At 39.8% G+C, this 26,955-nt stretch overlaps 1 protein-coding gene across 1 annotated transcript in view; it reads left to right on the top strand.

The window, feature by feature from the left end:
• The window catches only part of kcnk9 (potassium channel, subfamily K, member 9), a 47,799-nt gene extending 23,457 nt beyond the window's left edge, over positions 1–24,342 (top strand). The window contains exon 2 of the mRNA XM_036515855.1: positions 23,451–24,342. Within this exon, the coding sequence (XP_036371748.1) occupies positions 23,451–24,292 (842 nt within the window). The 3' untranslated portion in view covers positions 24,293–24,342. The remainder of the gene's footprint in view (positions 1–23,450) is intronic.
• The last annotated feature ends 2,613 nt before the right edge of the window (positions 24,343–26,955 follow it).

Genomic DNA, 26,955 nt, shown 5'->3' with positions numbered 1-26,955 from the left:
AAGCAACAGATAGGTCAAGGTATTGCTTATTAGCAACATAACTAGGAGTAAAGATGTCCTCAGTTGTTCTGTGAAGCTTTGCAGCTTGTCAAGGACAAAAAAAAAAAACAAAAAAACAACGACAACAGAAAAACAGGTTGGCAGACACATCTCTTGCCTTATTACAACTCTGGCCTTGTGTTGGAACAAGTCTCACGGTCACCTGAAATGCGAGTGAGCTCTGTTGCTCGGACACCGCGGAGTGCCCTTGCTCTTGTAATATGTGTGCGTGTAAACAAACACATACGTACGCGAAACACAATGGCACAAGTGCACCGAAGGCTGTTCGGTAGGCTACCAGCGTTGCCAATTATCAACGGGCATGTGAACGAACTCCATGCGCAACAATAAGAGGAGGAGAAAAGCTTACACATTAAAAGGTGCATTTATATATATATTTATTTATTTTACCACGAAATGTTTTAGACCCACAGATAGAAATGGCACGTATAGTAAGAGGCTGCAAGGGGAGGGAAAACTGCACAAGATACTGTACATCAATTGGTCCAGAGTGGTTGGCATACGTTCAATTTGGAGTATGATTTGAGCGCCCTCTGCCGGGAAGAACCATTCGTGTCGGTTAAGTCAAATGTAGTATTTTTGTACAATGAATAATTTATATACTATGTACTGTACCAATTACAAAGTAGAATTTACTGCGCCGATCTTACAAGTTCCTTTTTCATGTAATTGGCCTAAGGTGAACTTTGTTGTAGCGCAGCAGGATCAGTCGATGTTTCGTGTCATTTGCGTGGTTCCTCCGTCACGCTCTCTCGTAAAGCCGCTGTGTTTACAGTTAACGAACATCAGCAAACAAGCTTTTGAAAAGACACTTCAAAGCCGCCTCACAGCATGCATCTGGAGGATGTAAATTAGGGAAGCGCTCTTTCCGATTAACGACTGTACTACCGTGAGCGTTTTCTCAACAGAGATGATTCCCTATGACTTTCCCTTACTTTATTTTCGTTCATTGAACTTCAAGAAGCCTTTATATTCGGCCACATGGTAATGCCCTTTAAAGGAAATGGCAACAGAATACGTTAAAATATTTAGTTCAGCAGGGATCAAATGAGGTACTAGACCGCGAAGAAACTGAAAACGTGTCCGCTGTGAAACAAACGTTTGCAGTATTTCCATATTCTAATCGTAGGCAGTAATATTATCCCCACATTAATGATTCTACTAAAACAGCAGCATGACTGATCCGTGTGGGAACTTAAATGTATTTAAACATAATAAAACAAATATTAGGATACAGTAAATTCCGTGATATAATGTGTAACTTTTACAAGCAAAGCAAGCTACCTGTTGCCTCTATTTGCATACGCATGAGCGTGGCAATGGGTCAAGGAGCGTCATTGTTAACTGTCATAAATACAAGCAACGTCACTCTCTCGTATGTGTCACTGCTACATTCATATGTTGTCTCTGATTCTCCAAGGGTTACAATACTCTCTCAGTATTTCAACTATATTGTCTTTTTTTTAACCAACAACAGGAAAGGCTTTCCACTTTTAACTGACGTGTAACTGGCCGTCCATTTTCATATCTTTTCCACCTGTTTAAGCTTATTATTTTTAAAACTCAGAATAGCAATATCGGTGGCTAGCGCAATACCTGTCCACAATCAAGCCAACTTTTAGCTGCTTGTACTTTTAGCTAGCTGCCTAATTTCATAATGGATCAAAACTGTGAGGTAACTGATTCCAGTCTTTTCTCTCAAAGGGTATCATCCATGAACAGCTGCAATCATTCATAGTGTATACCGTACTGTCCACGCCCCTCAGGCTGGCTGGCCTTGTTAGTAAAAACTATGATTTTACCGATGCAATAATGTTTCTGCAGTACGGAAAAGGGACAAAAGGGTTAAACTCCCGCCCCGGCAATTAAGCTTGTCATCTCCCCGGAAACCCCTGCTGGCCACAGTACTATTTATGATTTGATTGTTTGGTTACAACCGCAGAATACATTGCCTCAGGCCATGCTAAGCTTGCTAGGTTCGAGCTTGTCATTACGATGTCGAGGAGAACCAGCGATACATATTACAGCACAAAATGAAATCAACAAACTTAAAATGAAGTGTACGCCTTGTGCGTGCTAATGTGCTGGCCTACACCATAGGCTATGTGTTTACGATGAGCCAGCCAGTCTTTTCTGCCATTGCGGGTATCGTTATTTGCATAATGTAAGGGGCGGTCATTCCGTTCCATCAATAACATACCTTTTTAAATATGGAGGGTGATTTGTAAAATAAAAATGAGAAAAATAAATATAACGTGAAACATTTCAAAACTTCCCCCCTCCCCTTTTTTCTAATTTGCTTACTCATTTTTAAAATTTTGGATTCTGCACTAGTGTGACAGGTAATTCATCATCCACCCCTTCTAGCAGGGGTTGTGTTGAATTGATTTCTCAGTTCCTGTCCGAGGGTGAGGTTGAGTCATCGCTAACAGACTTTCTTTAGCTGCTCAGTCTTGAACGTGGTGATGTGGTGTGGACATCACCCCAATGAGCTGCTGGATGCAATTAGACCAGCAATCCTCAACCTGTAGCAGCAAGTAGAGGGTGATGCTGTCAATGAGGATTTTTTTTTAATTAATTTATTTTTTTTGCTGTATCAGGTTGAGTGGATCTTGGACATTGGAGCAACGTTTTATTGAGTATGTTTCATCCTATGAGTTTGCTTCCAATTAATTGTACACCTAACCCAGCTCACCGGCCATAAAAAAAGCTTTTGCCATATTTGGGAGAAAACTGTGCAAGTTAGCAAGATTAGTAACAAAAACATTGTGACAGGTGCCATTTGCCTAGCTTACTTGGGTGTCTTGTTCACTAGCTTGGCAATGCTACCTGCAACTGTACATGGAAAATCCTGGTTTTATGGATGACCTTGGTGATCAAATCTGCTCTTTTTCCAGCAGAAAAAAAATCTAGGAACAAGCCTGGGGGGAATGCACTTGAAGAACTAACAGTGATACCTTTTGCCAGGATTGGCAGAAGTTCAAAACCTTTTTTGAGTTACTTAATGCTGTGACACAAATAGCGTAGGTAGCATTGGTTGCTATTGGGATGTCATCACATTTGTAACCTTCAGAATTTTAGATCTGTCAAAGCTTCTAGGTCAGCAGCTAAATTACCTCACATTGCTGAAATCATTCTCACTGTCTGAACAAATATTGACCAACGTGCTAAATACACAGCAAATGTATGTATAATAACGTATAACATTTGCATTCTAGAACATCTTTGATGCTTATTTACATCTTTCACCACCTGCTTCGTTTTCCATGAGCCCAGAAATACATACATTTGCATGGAACACAATTTCTCCAAAGCCATGTCATTTATGGTTGTCTGTATTCATTGCTAACATGACAAACTGCTATATATCATGAAACTTTCTTTTTTTGATTGATGTATGAGAGGCCAAAATGTTTAATTCAAACACGGGACGGGGCTGCAGTTTGAGAGGAATATGAAAAGTATCATATGCATTTTTCTATAACAGATCATAAATCAAACAAGCTGGGCTGCCAGGTAGGCTACCTCGGTGGTTAAAGTGCTTGCCTTGAACACAAGCTAGGCTCTACTGATCTGAAATGATACTGACTGGGGGCACACTGCGTTGGCTTTATAACGTTGGGGATAGCTGGTGGGTATGTTGGCAGGGTTTGCTTTTCTTGCTGCTCTCAGGCACCCTGCAACCTGTGAGACAGCTACAAGTTGCTTGAATGACATCAGCGGAGCGGTGCCTATCCTCCAATGAGCATGCCGGTCCACAGCAGGTCGCTTTGTGACTTGTAGCAGCGTCAAAACAACCATTGGCTGTATGCGAGTGTATGGGAGGACCGCGTTGATCTTCCCTCAGCATTCCGGCAAATAAATGCAGAGGTTGATGTGGTGAGGCCAGTCTTGCAGTTGCAACTGCTGATACGAAAACGGGGTGGAATAGATCGGAACAAACTTAAAAAAAAATAGAAATAAATAAATAACAAACAAAAAGATAATGGTAATTATCTTCAAGTTGGAAGTGGGTTTGTGTCTGAGATTAAAGCTAGTCCGCAGTGGTAGAGAAGCATATTTGTTAGCAGAAACAACACAAACTATTAACAATGCAACGTGGCTTACATGGAAATGAGTATGCTGTTAAAACTAAAGCCGTTCATGAAACGTGATTACCAAATGACTTGCGCCCAATAGCCTTTATTACAAGTTGAAACACATGTCCTAATATAATTTGCATCTTGAAAATTGAATCATTTGTTTGTTTGGGAATTGCACTATATGTTACAGTTAACTCCTGATAATTGCAAATTGTCCAAACAATTGGGATACATTTAAGCAGAGTATGCATTTAACAGAAGCAAGACATACCATACAACAAGACTGTCTATGTCTCTAAATAATACGAGATCATAGGGAGTTGGCTGTATTATACTGTCAAATTAAAGTGGTTTGTCATTGGTATACCACTTGTTAAAAAAAAAAAAAAATAAATAAAATCATTTCCTTTATAATGCCATATTTCTAAGTACCTGTTATGGTGAATCAATTTTGCTTGCCATTTGGCTATTTAGTTAATACCTTTCCATTACAAAGCTTTCTGCATTCATCTTTTTTGTAAACAATTGTTTTTATTACCTTACCCCTCCCAGAGCAAGCCATAATTCATAATAAGAAGACAGTGGAATATGCTTGCAGGATACATTTTCATTTTTTCTTAATATCCTAACAGTCAGTTAATGGTTGTCAGTGACTGCACAGAATTCCAACAATGTTCACAGATTGATACTAATAAAAAGAAGAAACATTTCAGAATGGGATAATTAATTTTATGGGCAGTTTATTTCATCAAATAAACACAAACGGCATGCTACATAAAATAGCTATGAACAGCCAACCAAATCAGCATGTATACTCTCCTGAATTTTCTTACTCCTAGAATTCTCAAGGATACAAATGCATCAACACTGCCATAGCAACAGATGCTGTTAGGTCAAAATCTGATTGTTATGCAACCTAGACAGATTTTGGAACCATGACTGGTCATGGCAGGACAAACCTTCCACAGATTCTTAATGTATTGGCCAGATAGTCAGCTCATGTGTGTTCCACATTTCCAGAAAATTCTGTCTAAGCTTCTGTTGAAGCAACAAGTACTCTGATATGTTGGCTTATTGTGAGCATTCTTGAAGGGGCATGGTCTTAAACAAACCATCCACCGTCAGAACAGAAATACAGGCAGCTCTGGAACTTCCTTCCTAGACAGAGGACTGAAGGAATACAGGAGCTGAATATCTGGTCATAATAGAATAATAATAGTAGAAATTACTACTAGTAGCAGCTGGTGTATCAGCACAGCAGATTCTGTAGCTGAACAGTAGGGTCTTTTTTTATCCGGCACTCACTTCTTCTTCACTTGTTTTTATACTTGGTTCACATTTGCACGCCACACCCCCTCTCAGAGACATTATCATGCATCGGATGCAGCATAACTTCCCATCTAAAACACCTGGCACTCTAGGAAGAATGATACATTACCTGTCAGAAATGCATAGAACAACAGAAAGGAATGGAAAAAGGAAATAAGGAAAGTAAAACAAATTGAGAGAACAAAAATGTATGCTATTTCTTTTTTATTTGTTTTGCACATGGCATTGTGACCGAAGTCATCTTCAGTACTGAGGATATAATAAGAATGAGTTGCTGTTTTATCTTTCATAATTTGGAGCTTCTTATAATGTGTGGCTGACCCCAAAGGAAACACTAGCTGAAGTGGGTCCATCAACTCGTACTTGCTTTCTGGGTGGGACTGGTGTTACCCAACACCCCCATTGACTGCGAGCCATGTCATTTCGTCAATATTTGTATGGTGTCTGTAAGATTCTACAAAATGAAGATAAACAATGGATTAATCAGTTAACCAATTAATCAAACTAATTGCCATCTTCACCGACTATCCTCGGATGTGTTGGTGACAATGTTTGTTCTCAACAAACAGTTGTTCAGCTGCAACAATATCTAAACTTCTGTGATATAGTTTAAACATGTAATTTGTATTGTGATGTCTGTCAGGTGTCACTCAAATTATCCTGATGGATTGTGCCATTATAGTCTCTGAGGTCAGGACCCTGCACATGCATGAAGACATAAAGACCTTAGGAGCCATGCAGTGCTGTGTGCACCCATGAGATCTTATCCATCACTTTTTAGAGTAACGGTTAAATTGAATCAGCCCTTAGGTGTAACTGGCCTTGACGTGGCTAAGTAATTCTAAAAATCTTTGGAAATGTAACTTCAGTTTAAGATATAATGCAGTTTTAGAAATCTCATGTCTTACCTTGAATTTCAGAGCACATCTTTTGATCTTATAAAATTACTCCTAGATGGATAAAGAAACTTTATCTTGTCATGTCATGTTTTCAAACCCGTACAGTGCAATTTGCAGTTGTGTTTGCTTGTTGCTTTGAGTAACAGCCCATTTAGGTATGTTGAACAGTCAGAGGTGTTCTATTCCACAGGATGGTACTGTGAAATTGATGAAAAAAAAAAAACGCTACAAACTATATTGTGGAATATAATGCTTTTGGCTTGGATAGTGCCCTTTAATTTACTTACAATTCAGCTTGCCAAAGTGTGCTATTTTTCAGAGCCAAGAGTACATTTTTTAAAACCCTGGCTTTCTGTGTCCAAGAAAAACCCACCTTAGAATATCAATTTGTCGAATGCTCCACTGATAAATCAACAAAGTGATACTCAACCAAAAAATTAAGCATATTCATGACACAGTATCTTGTCTTGCCTTACCTAATATACAGTAGTTAATATTGGTTTTCATCAAAGGCTTGCATGTCTCCATTTTGATTCAGCTGTGGTTATATGTTTGCAAATCAAAAAAAAATGTGGTCGGGTTCAACGGCAAGTTCATCTTACTGGATGAATGCAGAGTTTTCTTCCATTCTGAACTGAAGGCATATGTAGTGCGACATTTTCATATTAAGAACAGAATGCTCTTTTTCCTGCATTTCAATTGTATTTCACTTTATGTTTCATATTTAGATATTTTCATTTGCATTTGTACACAATTTAACCACACTTCTTTATTTTCATATATTTATGGAAAAGGGGGTTGGAGGCTTGAAATTCAACAGAGGATCAGTGTGATATTAGTGACACAACATAAAGTAAATCTGACTGTGATAGCACTGAATTTGATGGGGTAATTTGCAACAAAATCTATTGTATTTGATCCCTGGCTCTCTATTTCTGGATGTTTGCATGTTTAAGAAAGTGCATTCTCTCTCTCTTGCACACACACACACACACACACACACACACACACACATATACAGAGAGAGAGCAAAAGAGAGAGATACAGTGGATTTACATTCAATTTAGCATTCACAATAGTATTGTCAGGCAATTTCCACAGGGAGATAGTATTTAAATGCAATTTGACCTCAAGTCTTGACATTGGCAGCGGTCTGCTTTCTGTTGGCCTGATAAAATAACACCTCTTTTGTTTATAACAAATGCAAACAATTTCAGTGTTGTGCTTACTGCAAAAAGTCATCAAGTTTTTTTTTGCAAATAAAAGTGTTCATCTTACAATAAGAATGTACAAAATGCAATGCCTCAAGTGCTTCTCACGCTGCAAGCGTTTTCTCTCCAATTTGTTTCGGGTGCATCTTAAGAGAAACGCATTCATCCAGACACAAATGCGATGTGATGAGAATGTTTGTCAGTTCCACGCAGAACCAGCTCCCTGTGTTTAGTGACTGAGCAGGAGGGGGATAATTAGCGCCAAAGCACATACAGCACTGTTATGCACTCCGCGTTTCCAACCGGCGCATGCACTGTCAACGACATTTGTTAATAATGCTTCAGAAATCTACAAAAGGTTTATTTATTTTTTTTTTGGCGAACAGTTATCTGAAGTTCTCTGCCATCTTCCTTCATTAAAATGCAATGTCTCATAGCAATTAATGTCGTTGGGCTCTCCAGAAAATTGGAGTTGGATTAACCTCCGAAATAGATGTATAAAAACCTTCAGTTAAAGGCACTAAACGGCACTTGTGTAGTAATTAACTCCGCAGTGGAAAGGAATGAAGGGATTTTATGCCGTGCCATGGAAGTGGAGTAAGCAGGATTCTCACTTAAACTTTGTATGGCCTCAGGGTGGAAGGTCACTGACTCATAACAACCATATGAAGTCACTTTTTTTAAAGAAAAGATAAACTGTTATCTGCAGTTCAGTCCACAGCACTGAGAAAGGGAATGAAGATGACATCAAAACAGAATAGATTCATCTGTGTCCCTTATGTGTGTGTGTGTGTGTGTGTGTGTTTAATATGTGTATTGTGTTATGATTTCTGTTATTATTATCATTATACCTTTTCCAGGTTTCCTTGGCAATAAAGTACATTTAAACCACTTTACAATTAAATATGATAAAAGTCCTCCAGTAATTCAAACAATGTGTGAGTTTAGTGTGCCTACTATAGTATGCCTGTTTTTTTTTATAATTATGCCAATTATGTCATAGATAAGTCAACACGCATGTTGGTTATTCAAGTTTTAATTCTGTATATATGTGACTGAGATTGACAAAGAGGTTGATAGTCAGTGATGCAATCACACCTGGCAGTTCAAAGGCTTGTGCTTGAAAAATACCCAGAGGACTTTGCTCCGTGCTGTATAACATGCTCTTAGGGAAAAGAAATATTTTGTAATATTTTGAGAAATATGTTGTTCAGCCCAAGAACGTATCACAAATAATATAAATAACACATATTAATGCAAGCAGAAATATTCCCATGATGGTATACTGCAATATAATTTACATATATTAACAGAATTGATTGAAATAAAATATATTTTCTAAAGTATATTTTCATTATATTATATTATTTTTTCTATGGGGGAATTTGATTTTAACCAAAGATTGTTGATAGAACCAGTGGATATGCCTGTTGTATTCTCTCAGCTAGTGAGTTTGCTGTTGAGGTTGGCCTCTCCTTACAAACAAAAAATACAGGGGAGATTAAATGTTTGCATAAACAATATGTAAGATATAAACATGGATGCTGATGGTGTGGAAAAAATAAAACCCTATCAATAGAGATTACAAAATGAATGTTGTAGGAATTTGTCATTATCAAAATCCAATTATCAATATAAATTGTCATCAAAACTTCTTATCTAGCACAACTTTTCTCTACCTTAACTTATCCTCTTATCATTTAATGAAGCTCCTCCTCTCTTAATTTTTTACAATTCAACATTTTTGCAAATAAAAAGAAAACGATATTAATACAGTCTTATAAGTAGAAGAAATCTCAGTGGTAGCTGATGAGGTGAGACTTGTCTTGACCACACGGCGGCCATGACAGGTGAGACAGTGAGGAAGATGGGAGTCTGCCTTTCTACTTTCTAAATTCAGCTCAGTGGCCTGCTTCTTTCCTACCACCCCCCAGCTCATGTCCATATTTGGCAGTGGGGGGTGGGTCAAGGACATCGTCATGTAACCTTTAATCACAAGGGTTGCCTCATTGAACTTACTTCAAAGGACAGAGGGGATTAAATAAGCCACCTGAAATATGTACTATTATCATCTACGCCAGGTCCTGTTCAATCAAAGCCCCCGTTCTATTCCAGAGATAATCAGCATTTCTCTGTTCTTCGGATTTGAATTGCCACACATCTGCGTGCGCTCTTTGATTTATTCACAAAGGTGGCTATCAGCAGTAAGCCTTTAGTTAAATGCAACATGATATCTTTCAAGTTAATGGGATTAATAATGAATACATTTCCAAATGTTCGGTAGACCTATTATGAGGTCATAGACCATAAAGGATTTTACACTGTTGTAAAATATGTTGCCCAGGGGCACTAGAGTGGCTTTCCTTCTAAAAGAACACACAACAACCCAAGTCATAACTTTGCATTGTCTAACATTAACTGAGCAGAATTACATGTTCAAAAAATATTAAACTATTGATATTTGAAATCACGTTCTCTATGATAGATTATTATATTGCACATATTTATTTCCTGCAGTCAATGTACAATGACGATGAAAAATATTCAGTCATGTCATTATTTTCTGAATTGAGATTTTAATCTTCTTTAATTAAAAGAGTATAGAATAGCTATTTTTAAAGAGTAATCAGATTAGAGGGTTACCTGATTACAGGAAATTGGATTTGCTCATGCTTGCATGATTGGATTGGATTTGCTGGGATGTATGCATAAAACTGTAGTATAAAGTCACCAAATGCACAACACGTAAACAAATGTCTTGGTGTACTTAGCGGTTGGTAGCAAGAAGGACATTGCCGTTTCATTCTATAAAACTGAGTATTGTTAATGACAGTCAACTCTGCATGACATTGTAACATCCACAAACTGTTTGTTCGTGGTCATCAGTTCTTTACAGGCATATATATTCTTTACATTGCGATTGTTGCCAATCTTTGTGCTTCAGCCCATCCAAATGGCACACAGATCAGTGTATTTGTGCTACATCTGCTCAGAACTGATGCCCCTGAGCAAAAAGCACTCTCACCTAACATTTGGTGAAGATGCATTGCTCTGTGCTCCAGTACAATGCTAGCCATCATCTTGAGATACAGAACAAAAATATGATAAGCGTTATTGTTTTAATGTAATCGTTTTTTTATGCAAGTTCTACTATTGAAAATTTTGTCAGTCTTGAAAATCACAGTCAGTCATGAGTCATATTTATACATAGCAGATGAATTTTTGTTAATTTTCCATGTGCAAAAGGCAAGACACGGCAAGCCAGTGTCCTTTAACGCATCACTTTAACGCCATACAAATCGAAAATGCCATTTTTTGTGGGGGTTTTCACAACAGCAGCCAGGCAACATCCCAGTATAGGTTTTAATGCATCGCTAAAACCACAGTAAGGTTTAGCATCATGTCAAGTTCAATGCACACACTCCAGTACCTTCATAAAATGCATTTTGGTAATAAGACATTTCAAGTTTCCATCCAGCCAGGATGTTAAAATAACACATTTATGCCCATAGTGAAAGATCCTATGTGATGTATTGGGGACATTAGTGGAAATTTTTATTTCTGCAACATGCAGCATGTGAATTACATGTGATCAAAACATCCAGTATTCCTGACTATTTTATTTCATTTTCAAATTTGCTGACCTTTTATTTGCTGACAAAATGAAAATACTGATACTAATACAAGTTGATGCTGTCAAGCTGAGGCTGGACTACTCTTTTATATAGCCTTGTAGTACTTGTTTCTTGGGTGAAGTGAGGTGTGGGGATTAGCCGAAAATCAGCTAACACTGTAGCAACAGAAGTTACAATTGCCTCTTACATTGATTACTGTGCTACACATATTTTGGCATAGTTTCATCACATAGAAACTTGTTCTGAATGGAACAAAGTTTGATCACTAAGTAATCCTTCAGGATGCTTCAACTCAAACATCATCTGAAACTCATGTGTCCATTCAGAATATTTTTTAGCACAAAATCTAGCACAGATAGAATAGATGGGGTAATCGTTGTTTGCTGTTACAAGAGCATCACCTTCTGTGGTGAGCGTGCTCTCTCTCTCTCTCTCTCTCTCTATCTCTCTCTCATACACAAAAGCATTACTCAGTGTAATGCTTTTAACAATTCCCATCTTGTAATGAGATCGCCCGCCTTGGGCATAGGGCGTGGAGCAATTGATTCCTTGACAGGAGGCTATTGAGTGAGAAGGCATGTGTAAGCAACGCTGGTACACACCAGTGAGATTCTCTGTCACAGGAGGGCCTCGAGTGGGAGTCGCAGTTGACACCTCCTTATTATGGTGGGCGCAGGCCTCTCCAGCGCAGTGGAGGCCAGAGGCAGAGATCTGCTCTTCGTGGGCCTTTTCCAATTTAATGAGCGTGCTAATTATTTGTCAATGGACAGAGGAGACGTGCTCCTCGCCTCAGCATTCCACGCTACTGTTGACACAAGAATGCTTTTTCCCCACGTGTGGACGGCGGCTACATGGATAATTTAAAATCAATCACTGATCGGGAAAATGTGAGGGGAACAACTCATCTCGGAGATTCTGTTTGATACTGCGACAGCATTAAAACACACGCACGCCCTCGCGCTCATACACACCTGAGCATTACTGGTCTCTGCTCTACCAAACAAATGGCTCCGTTCCCTTGACAACGAGAGAATGGGATTATAATAGCAGGACAAGCACAATAAGACACTGCAGCCTCGAACCGCAACATCAAAAACAGACGGGCAGAACAAAGGCGAAAGCAAAACGGAGATAAACGGAACAATGCTTACACTACCTGCCTAGTGCATTAAGACTCCGAAAAAGTAATCCTCGCGCCCTTCCTCGCTTCGGTTTCACTTTCATGTTTTGCGGAAGGAGGCCTTCTCGTTTATGTAAACCTCCTACCGTAGGCCTACTCCATTAAGCTTCGAAAGGCGGACATTTTTTTTCTGGGGCATCGCTGCAACGACGTTTCTGAGGTTTTTTTTTTCTTTTTATTGTTGTTTATCACTGCTTGGAAAACACCAGCTCCAGTAATGACAAACTGGAAGTGAGACCAAGGCTAGTATTCAGTCTGACCACAATTTGATTTTACAGTTTTAAATGCTTCCTTTTTTGGTGTATGTAGCATTTTTCATTAATTTCAGGGGAAACCAATCTCTTTGATACTGTGTGATGTATGATGCTGTGTATGATATTTCGAACAAAAACACTTAAGTTAATTACTGGACATGAAAGACAGCATTTATTTCAGCCCCACTCAGCAGAGGAATAAGTTCCTTTTTGCAAACAGCTACTGACATTCTATAAACATTACAACGCACGTAAAAATAACTGTGTTTTAAGGGATCTTAAGTTTGACAAAGACAGAAAAGGTAATGAAATTTTTTTACACCAATTAACAGATCTGTTTAAACCGTGGTCATGATCATACACTGATGGCATTTTTGTGTTATCCCTATGATAACACACTATTCTCTGTGACTGTCTTTTCCCATATGACTGTTTTTATCTTCTCTGGAAAATCCACTATGCATTTGTACAGCACTTTGTTGCAATCTGAATTGTAAAATGTGCTATGATAAAAAGGTTTGATTTAATTTGATTTGGTTTGACTTGATACATCTTAAAAACACAACGAGAAAAGCTTGGAAACAGATAAGTAAATTATTTTACCTTCATTATTTACAGATTATACAGTAACAAAATGAGATTTATACAACTGTCTTAATGCACAGCCTTTTATCATCTGGACATATCTCCATCATACATCACATAATGAAATCACATAAACAACTGGCTCATGAGCTCGAAATAGCTTAGAACCTGATTTTGCTTGTTTTGCTTGATTGACAATCAAGCAATTAATTATCTGAATAATCCCTACCAGTCAGCTGCTGTTCCTTTCAGTCCACTGTATTTTGTGGTAGTTTTTTCAGCGTTTGTGCTAACAACATTGTGCAGAGTTTGTGCTGTCTCTGATTATTTAACCATGCAGATAAGTTTATTCTTTATTCGCGGTGCGTGAAGTTTAATTCCTGCAGCCAGCCTTGACAACAAAAAGATCAGTTATTCTGTGCAGTATGATTATTTGTCCATGTGAAAAAATGTAAGCTCTATTCTATGTGACTGCCTTGGCAAATTAACAACATAAATAACAGAAAGTGCTCCTAAAAATGCACAAATTTCCTGAAGTTTGTTCATTAGCCTTTGCTCTTCAGCCTCAAAACCTGCGTGATATGTAATCACAGAATGATTAATCTCTTTAGGGTAAAACTGTTGACTTTATAATGAGCTGAGCACACTAATTTAAAATCTCTCAAGTGATATCAAAAAAGATTTGTATGGCAATGGAAAATGTTTGATGTTTTTTATATTTTATATATATATATATATACATATATATATATATATATATATATATATATATCATGAAATTATTACAATTGTAATATTAGATATAGGGAAACCATGCATGTCCAGGGTGCACCATAGTACCTAAGTGTACCTAATACAGCGACAACCTCTGTATCTGAAGACAACCTCTGTATCTGAAACTACAAGTAAATATTATAATGATAAATTTAGCTGACCCATCAATTGAGAGAAACATTCACAGGATGTCAGTGGGGGCTTTGCAGCAGACTGAGTATTTCAGTTTCAGCAAATATTGCTAGAAGAAAAAAATCATGGAACAAGGAAGATTGTGTCTTTAGCGTTCATGTCATGAGTATAGAGAAAATTGTGTGTCCAGCACACTTCGGATAAGATCATATTTTCAGCTGTTGGACAGACTGTTTGAATCCTATGTTCAAGTCCTCCTCACAGGCCACCTGAAAGACCTGGAGAGTGGTGCACGCATTTTCCCTGAGATGAAGCCATGTACTGCGGAGTGCCATTTTGCAAACCACTGTGTGTTGGAAAACATTGCCAAGACCAAAGGTCAAGTAAGAGTTCTGTGGTGCACGTACTTGAATTTAAAATGCTGGAAGCTGGGAAGTAGATGATCTCATTTGTAAAGTGAAAAATTTTTCAGAGAGGTCTGAGACAGGCCCTGGTATGTGGATTTTGACATGGGTACTGGATCACATGAGTGCATTTTAACTTTGTATCACAAGCATTGAAATGAAGTGAAGTTTCTGAGTAGGAGTATCTGTTCCACCCCTAATAAAGTTCACCAGTCTAGTGGCTTAAACCTTAAAATTTTGTCTGCTAACAGTAACCCAACAGGCCCCACTTCCATTTAGAAGAAATGGTCAAGTTAAAAAGCAATTATGCTTATTTGGCACATAAAATTAGATAGATAAACTAGATAAAGTGCAATGGTTCTGTGTGATTTTTGGAAAAATATAGTTACCATGGCACCATGGGTTGTAGGAGTAAAGGTATGTAAAAACTGACATACATGTTGTTTGCCGGGGCGGCAGTGTAGCATAGTGGTTAAGGAGCAGGACTCGTAACCAAAAGGTTGCCGGTTCAATCCCCGCTGGGACACTGCTACCCTTGGGTAAGGTACTTAACCCATAGTTGCCTCAGTAAATAATGGATAAATGGATAACATTGTAAAAGCAACTGTAACCTATGTTAGTTGGATAAAAGCGTCTGCCAAATGAATAAATGAAACAGATGTCATAATACAAATATTGAAGGATAGCTAATAAAACTTTTACAATGTCGCACAAATCAGGGAAAATACCAATGTGTAAACACACAAAACAGTTCCAGTCCATTCATGTTTTCTTCCTCAGGGTTTAAGTCCCATAGAATGAGACCCATTGGAGATTTGCTGGAAGCAGAGGTTTCTTCTCTGCCCATTCACCAGTACTATGCAACATACTCAGCTTCAATCTCAACACATGCAGCATCAAACTAGCTAATCATGACATCAAGTTTTAGTTAATTAGCTTAGTGGAACTTTTGTCATGGTCAACACTCCATATCAATGCTTACCCTTTTCACATTCTACTTATAATTGCCATTTATTTACATGATGTGACATAGCCAGGCACTGTTGATTGATGACAATTTTTGAACAATGAAATAGAAATTAAATGTTGCCCTTTATTAACAAAAAGGTAAATATTTTCTTGAATGGAAATTTAAACAACCGCTTGTATCAACATCAGACAAGGTCAGGCAAAATTCAAAACACTGCATTCAGTATTTTCAGTACATCACATTTTCAATGACAAGATTACTTACATTTTAAAAGACTCCAACCAAATCGAGTTCCCATACATACACTTTGAAACAGACTTTTGAGTTGCTTCCTCACTGTTAATTTTGGCATTTGAAATCAGGCCAAATGCCTTGCATCTGCTGAGGCATTTTAATGCAACCAGAACCAGATCATTCTCAGACAGAATGCTTTCAGGTTCTTGGTGCTCAGGGCATTCTTTTCAGATGTGAAACTTTTGGCTGGGAGGAGTCTGGTACAGAACAATGGAACCTAATGATGCATGTTTGGCCTTTAAACTGGGACGCATAGCGATTGCCCATGGTCTGTGGTCACTCCTCAAGGCTCTTGAGGAGGCAGAGAGGATTATGTCCATATCCAACATGCCAGCGTCACTGAGTGGAGAGCCGGGGCAGCTTTGTGCAGTACACTTGCCATAATGACAGAAAAGCAACAATAGCAGAGCTGAGTGACTGAGTGACTGAGTGACGTTCCGCCCGCGGTCACCATCAATTATCGTCAGGCCCTGTTCACAATCTCAGCTTTAAGTGTCAAGGTCCGGGTGTGAGTGAAGCATACACGCAGTGGTTATGGCAGCACAGTGTCAGGGACTGGCTCATGTCTGAACATGGTCAGCTGTGTCCTGTATGTACTGTAAGCAACTTCATTGGATGCACTTGGTTTCTTCTGTGAAAGTTGCTCGAGATAAGAATGTCTGATAACTGACAAAATGGAAAAGGAAAGACACCTTGACTCCTTAAAAGACACCTTGACTCCTTGAGATGAACTATGACAAATAAAAACCCAGGACAAGTGGTTTGGACTAGTTGGACCAGTCATACCTCCATACACCACCCTTACAAAGGTGTATGCTTGATGTAGTTCTCCTGGGGTGCATTTTTAAATCCCTTGACATTTTCTAGTGCTATAGGTTAACTGCAAGGCCCAATTAGATATACATGTTAATTGATAATTGTAGGTAAACCACCAATCATTTTCCAGAACACAGCCCTGGGTTCCCGTTAGGACAAGTGCGCTCAGATTTCAAACCCAGTCATGTATAGCCGCTAATCAAGTACAATTTTTCAATTAATTACAGGTGCCAATATAATTCATGGAAGTATAATTTCACCACAGGAATTCTAATAGCCACAATAATCAATTCTAATTATCCTACTTAATGAGTAAGACTGCAAGACGGTAGCCTGGAGCCACGACTGATTTGGCAGAGATGCGGTTTTAAGTATTAACGGAAATGCGCGTCATCTCAGATGCAGACCAAAGAAAAAAATGACAGGGCAAAATCGACGAAGACGTCAAACGGAGTGCCTGCCCTCCGCAGAGGTGCCTAAGTGAGAGAGACGCGCGCGTTTCAGCCGTGCCGACGCCGAAAAGCGCCTAATAACTCTGAGGGTGTCATTTACTCCCGAGCTGGAGTTAATTAAACAGAAAACACAGATGACGATAGCGTCAGTAATATCATTCAATTACCGCACTCCAAGCACCGTGTCCCTGGGGAAGCCATCAGTGTGTGCAGATGGAGAAGATCAACGACCATAAAGGAGCCCGCCGAGCTCTGGCCCTGGGCGTAAAATGCTGCGGCCTCCTAAAACATGATGAAAGGGGTCATGGGGCAGTTACAAGAGCGATGGCACCCATCAGGGATTTGCTCAGTATTCAGCAGTCGCTGCAAGTCCACTGCAAACACCTTTCTAGTCTCTGAGGAAGCAATATTGATGTAACAAATAGAATACATTTATATGGGAAAGGAGGGTGGTTCACATGCTTGCACTGATCTGTGCTATGTTAACATAAACCCCTTTGACACCATACAGGTTCCCAGCAAAATATCAGCAATATTCCATCATTGAGATTTATTGTGATCGGGACTTAAAACCAATGGATGTCTTGGGCTCCTGAGTGGCTCAGCCAGTTAATGTGCTTGTTACTTGCAGGTTGAGTCTGAATTGTCTTTTGCAATGACTAGGAGTCTGTAGTGGTGGAATAAAATTGGCTTTTTCCCACCGGTACGGTGGTTTTCCTTGGCCAGGGTGTGCTTTGCTCACGGATATGGAATCCTCCTGAAGCTTGTGCAAATCTCTTGAATGACATCAGTGGAGAGCATTTGCTCTGCTGTAGCGTGCTGTGTGACTGTGTGTAGTGTCAAAAATAGTCATTGAAATATACTGGAGGGTTGCATTTGTCTTGCTTCAACACTCCCGTTAAACCACAGGATTTGGAAAGTCTAGTGTTGTTCTACTGACAATTCCAGATTTGGTGAAAAAGCAATTTTGAAAAGCACTTAAAGCTTATGGCTGGATTGTAGTGTCATTTTACTTGTAGCAATTTTTCTGTTTTTATCCAAATAACGATTATTAGATCATACTGTACCACTGTCAGTGTACCATGAATGGAGCAGGGAAATACATGTTTGAATGCATCTGGCAGAACGGCACCTTGCTATCATATTGGTCTCTTATGAGGCCAATCACAGAGCCTTAAGAAAACCTGTTCACACTGCAATGACATCAAAGGCAGCAACAAGAGACAGTAAACTCTGGACTCTGATGAGGACCTTTGGTATCATCAGCAAAGAGGAGCAGAAAAACCCATTCAACCAAACATAACTCACTCCTTTATAGTTGCATTTAATTTCACATCAAAATCTGACCTGAATGGTTACCATGACCTTAAAGGCCATATACCTTTAACTCTCATGTCCCAGATTAAACTTTAAACTGAAAATCAACATAATAATGGAAGGCACCTAGATTTACACAGTACAAAAAGACATGTATTATTCTATAACAGTTAAATATGGTTACATTATTGAAAAATAGGATACTAAGGACTGCAGAAATAGTAGTGTATCTCCCATTTTCCATCTTCCTGTGGATGTGAGAGGGCTTGAAGCGAACATATACATTCAAATGAATAAATACATGCTCTCTGGAGCACTGCTTTCTAGTTTCAAGCAGAGGCAATTTTTTTAGGAGGATACAAGTAAACAATAATGATGTCGAAAGTTGTTTGTCTCTCCACGGTCACAACAGGCATTGTGCTCTCCTGGAATCGGTTGAGAGGAAGACCAAATGCTGGCTCAGAAGCAATTGAGCAGTGAAAAGCCCAGACTGATGGCTCAATAACGAATACGTTCAGGTCAGACGTGGGGAGGAGCCTTGTCGTGGCTCCAGTGGTTATCGCCTGCTTATCAGCCAATCGGAGGACTCGGAGGATGATTTCCCCCGGGGGTGGGGGGGGAGAAGGCAGCTCGGATCCATTCCTCAGGGGAAAGCACAAATAAATAACGGGCGCACCTAGATGCCACTTGTGGATAACACTGATTGCTCTGCCAGACTCGGCGAGGTTGGGCCGCTGCCAACAGCTAGGCAGTTTATATACATAAGAGGGAATTCGCAGCCCGTGCTTCACATATCAAAACCAGCTCCTGAGGTGCTGCCAGTTTCACAGCGTTCATCGCCATGTGAAAGTCTTGTAGTAAATATGCCGGGTTTAGCATTGCGGCCCACCCGCCTGATGGCGTTTCTTAAGAAAGTTCAGATTGAGCAAAACAGGATCATTTAAAAATCTGATTATGCTCAAAAGAAAACAAACTAGGTAGCAGCGTATGTATTTTTAATGAGTGTTCTGCCAACAGGCTGCTAAAAATGCAAAACACTATCATATTCTGCATTCTCCACTACACACAAGATGCTATGTGTGTATTTTTAGGGGCATACAAGTAAACAATAATGATGTCGAAAGGAGAATTATCCTGATTTCTTAGCACAATCTATCTAATTATCACCTAGCTTGAATTACTGAAATGAAACCTCACTTTTTTAGACATATTTTAAAGACATTTCTGTGGTACTCTATTTATGCATTTATTGAGGCCTAGAATTTTCCTGTTGCACAGTCCTTACCCAACCTTAAAGATGTTATGTTGGAGAATAGAACTCTATTTATATCCTCAATACTGTGCACCACTGTACATACCACAGACTTACTGCCAAAGTGGAATTGTTTTTTGGTGTCTTGGTGGATTTTGATAAAGCCACACCTCAGCCTGCATGACTGAAGCTTGGTAGGCTCAGGAACAAAATGACTGGCCGACCTCTCTGATGGATACTGCACACTGGTCGTGGTCGAGGTATCACTTCTCCTCGACAGGTGATATAAATGCAAGTCTATGATTACGATTACCCTTATGAGTATGATTATTATTATTACTTCTGTCCTTCCCCCAGAGGGTATGGAGTTCTATTCGGCAAGGCTCTAAATGTAGAGCCGAAATGCACCAGACGCTAGGTTAATAATGCAGTTCCCTTTATTAATACCAGAGGGCTGCGGAGTCATAAAAATGATTGGGGGTTCAAGTATAAATAAATGATGAGGTTATGAATTGAGGTAATGAGGAGATTGCATGTGCACATTTTCTTGGAAAGTTCAAAGTTATATGAATGCTTAATATTTCGAAGTGGCCTTGCAGCAGCAGTGTGTTTCCGCCCGCTGTTTTGCGAAAATCGTGACCGCGCTGGAGTTTCAAAGCAGGGTATGACCAAAATGTCCACATGAGTGTGATGCGATCCACATGGTACAATGGAAAATGGACATGCGTAACCAGCAGTTTGGGTGGAGTATTGTTGTACCTTTAAGCAAACCAGATCATCTAAATCCCCTGTAGTGAATACCCTGCACAATGTGAAATATTACTCATGCAAAATAATTCATAATAATAATTCAGTAGCATGCAAGCTGTGTTTGATGTGGTCATAGTGGAACATTTTATTTGGCTTGGAGGCTAATGAAGGGATTGCACCTGGCCGTGGGCCGAGGTTGTTGACCCTCCTGTGATGACATCATAAACAGGGAAAAGAAAGGGGGGAGGTGGGGTGGAGGAGGGATGCCATGAACAGCTGACGCATAAGGGAAGTAGTGAGTGGGATTTTTATAGTCGTAGATTGGACCTGCTTGTCTAGGATCGGGTAATTGCATAGGGATTGTCTGGAAATTCTCCTAATGAATCTTCATTTGAAACTTCAATATGTAAAATCAGGGCTTGAGTAATTACAATGAACATTACTCCACTGTTGGTAAAAGCAGAATCATGTGATCAACAACATAAACCTTAACAACCACGAGATGACCTTTTGTGATGACCTCTTTCTCTGATTTTAGCTCCAAGGGGGCTGAGGCATGAGGCATGCACTTACTGTGCTTTAGTTCAGCACTAATACACTGTTTGCTACCCTTGATAATTACCCACATTAAAACACTACTTGTACAACAACAAGTCTGTTTGTTGCTCAGTTGAAGGGGGACTGTCTGTAATGAATTGACATTATTTGCCCCTCATTGTAACTAGACACCTCAAAGTGAGATAGAAATTTAAATGGTGATAAAGGACAATGAAGGCATTCAAAAAGTAATTAGAAAATGTCATGGCTCTTAATTCAGTAAAAGAGTGTTTGTCACAGAATTCATTAAATTCATTAAAATATGAGGCCCAGGTATGGTCAACGAAGATTAGGTAGCTACAATCATTTCACTAGCCGACATTTCCTTTATTTTCAAATAAAATACACCCCAGTTATTGGATTAATGTTCCATGTTTATGCATAATTTAAAGTGAAATGATATTAACAAGTGTTAATTCGTATGTGCTTTTTGTACTTGCTGGTGAGGATCTGAGATTTTTCAAATCACAGTGCAATATCACTGTGTGCTACCAAACTGCTTCAAGAGCAAATATATGTGCTCCACTTTTTGACTCCATTTTTCCATACAGATAATTGGCTTTGGACACTGTACATAAAACAACGCACACCTTCGCTCTTTGTACATGTCATTTTAAAACGTTTCCATAGTTTCCATGGTACAGCCCATAGGTCTACTTAAAAGGCATGTATATTTTGATAACCAATACATCACTACTCAACCACTTTGTCCATTCAATATATCGATAAATGTCTGATTGGCATAACTAGTTGAGATCATTACTTTTTTTTTAGAATGAGACTTATGTTTGATATGTGCAATCTTAATTAAAACACATTTGAAGTTACCATATGCGTCAGTGAGCCAATATATGGTTGAGAATTAGAACAAGCTTCATCTTATCATAGCTTCATTATTTAAGACCACCTATACATAAACATTTTTGAAAAATGTACTTGTAAAACATCAGCGCATCTCAGCTGGCGGTAATTGTGTTTGATACTAAGTAATGAAAGTAATTGTTACACTTTCTAGCATGCAGGCTTGGCTTCTTGGAGCTAGGCTTCTTGTGCAGTTGAATAGTAGGATTTGTAGTTGAACCGTCTCTCCTGGTACTGATTTTCTCTTAAACCATGTAAGTGAGGCAGAACAAGAGGATCTCGGCACTCCAGAGATAATCCTGCAGTATTTTAGTTTCCTGTAGAGGGCGATAAGATATTCAAAGGCCACTGCAGTTGGGACTAAGAGATAATATGCAGATCTGAAATAACACTGTTTTTTCAGGGGGATTTCACACGGCCAAAACAAGTCGGATGTTCACTGTAATTGGGATCAGCCTCGACAATGTAAATAGAGACTAAGCCGCGGATGATCCCATGCTAAACCACAACAAACAGAGTGTGGAAGGGCTCTTACACAGCCCCTATCAAAGGGTCCCCACAGTCCCAGAAAAAAGCATCTGTTAAACAAATACTGTAAATAATGTCATACAGTAGGTAATGCAGACAGGAAGAATTGGTGTGTGAGTGCTAAGTGCTAGAGAGACAGAGTTCTGCAAAGCCTTGGTCTGTGTAAAAACCAGAAAGATTTGTTTATGCCTGAGTGTGTGTGTGTGTGTGTGTGTGCATGTATGGTTTTGAGTGTGTATGTGTTTTGGCGGATGGGGCAGCAACAGGAAATCAAACTAACTGAAGTCACAAAAAAGGAATGCCTCAGTGTGATATTCATATGGGGCATATCTCATTACTCGTAGCAAAACAGAATGTGTTTACAACTTTTTTATCCCTTCAAAAATGTAACTTGTAACATCTGTCCTTTTCATTTTTTAAGTATCAGCACTAACTTCATTAGAAAAGCATGACAACGTTCCTGTGTGAGTCAGCAACTTTTGGCCCGGGCCCGCAGACAGAGTCTAATTAAGCTAAAAGCTTTGCTGGCCTCTCCGCCGATCCTTTTTTTAACAATAACTCCTACGTTACCGCCCCCTAGCACAAGACGAGGGAGGAAAGCTCTGACTAATTGAACACCTCCACAATCTTGGAGCTCGAACAAGATAAATGGGTCGTCTCTTTTTCGCTGTCAGGATCATGCTCCGTTACCTGCGTTGGCAGATGTGGAAGACCCGTCTTAAATACTTTGCTTGTTTACTCATGTTTATGTGCCGAGCTGAGGGAGGCAGCAGGAGTTGGGGGGGGGGGGGGGGGGGGAATTCACTTCTTGGAAGCAAGGGTGACAATGCTGATGATGACTCTGCAATAAAGGGGCATTGCAGCGTCAGCAAATATTCCGGCGCCTTTTTTTTTTTTGGTGTGGTGCCGAGCGACGTAACAAATCGATGTCCTTTATTTTAAGCAAGCCCCCGGGGTAATTGATTCTCCTCCTCCATAAGGAGTTTGTGCCCATCTTTTCCTACAGTGCGTCCTCATTGTCACAACTTCTTTTTGTGTGTGTGTGTGTCCGTCTGTCCCACCCCGCAGGTTACGGGCACGCGGCCCCAGGGACGGACGCCGGGAAGGCCTTCTGCATGTTCTACGCGGTGCTGGGCATCCCCCTGACGCTGGTGATGTTCCAGAGCCTGGGCGAGCGCATGAACACCTTCGTCAAGTACCTCCTGAAGCGCATCAAGAAGTGCTGCGGCATGCGCATCACCGACGTCTCCATGGAGAACATGGTGACCGTAGGCTTCTTCTCCTGCATCGGCACCCTGTGCATTGGGGCTGCGGCCTTCTCGCACTACGAGGACTGGAGCTTCTTCCAGTCCTACTACTACTGCTTCATTACATTGACTACCATAGGGTTCGGAGACTTCGTGGCCCTGCAAAAGAACCGGGCCCTGCAGAGAAAGCCCCTGTATGTGGCCTTCAGCTTCATGTACATCCTGGTGGGCCTGACCGTGATCGGGGCCTTCCTCAACCTGGTCGTCCTCCGATTCCTGACTATGAACAGCGAGGACGAACGCCGGGACGCCGAGGAGCGGGCGTCGCTGGCGGGCAACCGGAACAGCATGATCATCCACCTGCAGGAGGACTCCGGGCACGGGCGGCCGCGCTACAAGGCGGAGGTGACGGACCTGCAGTCCGTCTGCTCCTGCATGTGCTACCGCTCGCACGAGTTCACCAGCCGCGTGGCCTCACACCAGAACTCCTTCAGCTCGCAGCTGAACCCCCAGTACTTTCACTCCGTCTCCTACAAGATCGAGGAAATCTCGCCCAGCACCCTGAAGAACAGCTTCTTCCCCTCGCCTGTCAGCTCTGTGTCGCCTGGCCTCCACAGCTTCACGGACAACCACCGGCTAATGAAACGGAGGAAATCCATCTGAACCGACGGCGCCGTCGAGCTTTCATATTCTCTGTTTCCAAAATGCTGCTCCCACCAAATCTCATTTTAGCACTTTTCTGTTTTATATATAAATATATATACATATATACCAGTATACATAAATTATGTTTCCTTGGGATACGAGCGGAAGATTGGAGGAAAACCGCGACTTTGACACAGACACTACAGCCTTTCCTCTGGAGGATCTAGGGAACACAAAGCATGACGCATGGATAACTATCTTTCCTGAGGACTGATCCGAAAAGTAATCCACTTGCCCCCTCTCCACCCCCTTTCCTTGGATGAGTTAGAGTACAATATTTTAACCTTGGTTTCATACCAAACATTGCACACTTAAGCTAGGGCCACAGCATGGTGGGGGGTGGGGTGGAGGGGTAGACTTGGGGAAATGTTATTTTTTAAAGGGAGCGTGCCTGTTTGACCTTAACTTGAACTAGTCGCAGTCCTGTGCGATTCCAGTGCCACAGTGGAAAACAAAGAAATAATCCATTTCAAACGCGATTTTAAACGCATCAGGTATTATTTTCTATAAGCAATTATATTTCGAGAAGGGAAACTGGTTTCTTTGACTTCAGAAAACAATCATGCCAAAATATTCTTGCCAATCAGAGCATGTGCATTAAATGTCATATAAAGGGTGTGCCATGGCTGTTTGATTTTGGTTTTTGTTTTTTTTTTTTTTCAAACCACAGATTTCATATATATATGGTACATGTATCTATAGCTATGATTTTTCAGATTGTGTAAAATATGAAAATAGATAATTGAGGGGAGCAAGGATTTTTTAAAGCTTGCCAGTTCGCAAAAGTAAACAAATGCATGTACTTTGTAAAACTGGTATGCATATTGAGAAAACAGGATTTAAAACAATAGTAATCTAGCAATTGAATTAAATATTAAAAGCAAATAATCTTGGAATGATTTTTTTTAAAAGAAATAGTTTGTTTATTTGTTTTGCCACTTTAAATAATTCCAACAATTAAGTGTAATGGAAACTGTGTTACATACTTGCTTTTCAACTTTTGATTAAAAAAGTCTTATTTGTTAAATGGACGAATGATTTGTCATGGGGGACAATAATAATATTTGCTCTCAGGTTCAGAAATGAATAGCGTTCTGTGTTCTAAGCTTCCCAAAAAAGAATTGCATTGGGGTGCGGGGGGAAATTGCATTTAGATATTCTAATGCTGAACCCTCTCATCTGTAAGATAAAACAAAAAAGTATATACATATCAATTTATTTTTTTAAAAGAAGTACACATTTTCCCAGGAAAAGCTCATTGAGATGCATCATCTTATCAAGGGAAGCTTCCTGTCGGGTGTCGGCAGGGTTGGCTAGCTTCATAGCACAGCAGAGCATTACACAATACTCCCAATGTGAAATAAATATGAGTGCAGAGCTACAGAGGACTGCTAGACCTTATGAGCAATTCTGTAAGGACATTAATAAAGACGACAGGGCTGTTGATGGATTCAGCTGCTGTGTGTAGCATTCAGTCCGACTTCAAGGTTATAGACATGACATCATGGTTTGAAAAACAATCAAAGCATGGACAGGACTACAAATCACAAACGCTCCGAAACAGTACTGTCACCGGCTGGGCTCCTGAGAGTCTGTTCATACATAATAATATAGTTATTAGTGTGCCACTCTCAAATAACAGCCACGGCAGGTACTGTGAATAATTCAAAAACGTGTCCATCTCAAGAAAAGCCATCAAAATGAGAGGGACTGGGCATTAGTCAGTTTACACATGTTCTGTACGAAGCAGATCTAGTGGTACCTGTCTATTTCCATTGTTTTAGATGCAAATTTGTTCTGCTGCTAGCTTGTCACAGGGCTGCAGACAAATGCATTCAGCAACAAACAGCAAGCAAGAAAAAGAATGATAATATTTTAAAATACCAGCCTGCTACTTGCTACTCGTTACTTACTCTGAATGATAGGCACATTCGTGCCATAAACGTCACCTCAGAGCATCTAATTGCCAGTTTTGCTGAATCCCCAACATTTAATCTGAATACATCACATGTAAGCTGAAACCCTGCTGTCAAATGAGAGTGGCTGGAGGAGATGTTCTGAGTGGTCTGTCAGAATGGAACAAGTAAAGCTCTGAAAACTATTGAACAAGGGTTTAATTTTTATTCATTTAAACCCTTATGTAAATATGTGATTTTATAAATACTGTATAGTACAATATAATTTGGTATATTTAAGTACAGAGTACAAAGGCATTTACTTCATATAAATGCTAATGCAGTTATATTTCCACACTATGTCTTCTGTACAGTATTTGTGCCTTTAAGAAAACACCTTAGTTTTCCTGAAAAAGGCACATTGCTAATCCGGGCATCAATTCGGTCATTTGATTAATATGTCATTCAAACCAAAACACTTCCTTCTAGGACTGATGTTTAATCCGAACACCTTGACAACTAAACCAAAGCGTCTACCTACTAATGTGCAGAGATTTTTAGAGTGAACATGATTACTTGCTCCCTGGGAAAATTCATATTGGTATTTCATCATCTTAAAGAGAGCTAAGTTATAAAGAGAGATTAAATTCAATTCTATTTACAGTTTTCACTGGAAAATGCAAATAAGCATATTTTTCCTGCCATGAATTTGTAATTACAGGAGGT

This window comes from Megalops cyprinoides, chromosome 21 (assembly GCF_013368585.1).
Source record: "Megalops cyprinoides isolate fMegCyp1 chromosome 21, fMegCyp1.pri, whole genome shotgun sequence".
In the NCBI taxonomy this organism is placed as follows: Eukaryota; Metazoa; Chordata; class Actinopteri; order Elopiformes; family Megalopidae; genus Megalops; species Megalops cyprinoides.
This window is presented reverse-complemented; position numbering and strand designations above follow the sequence as displayed.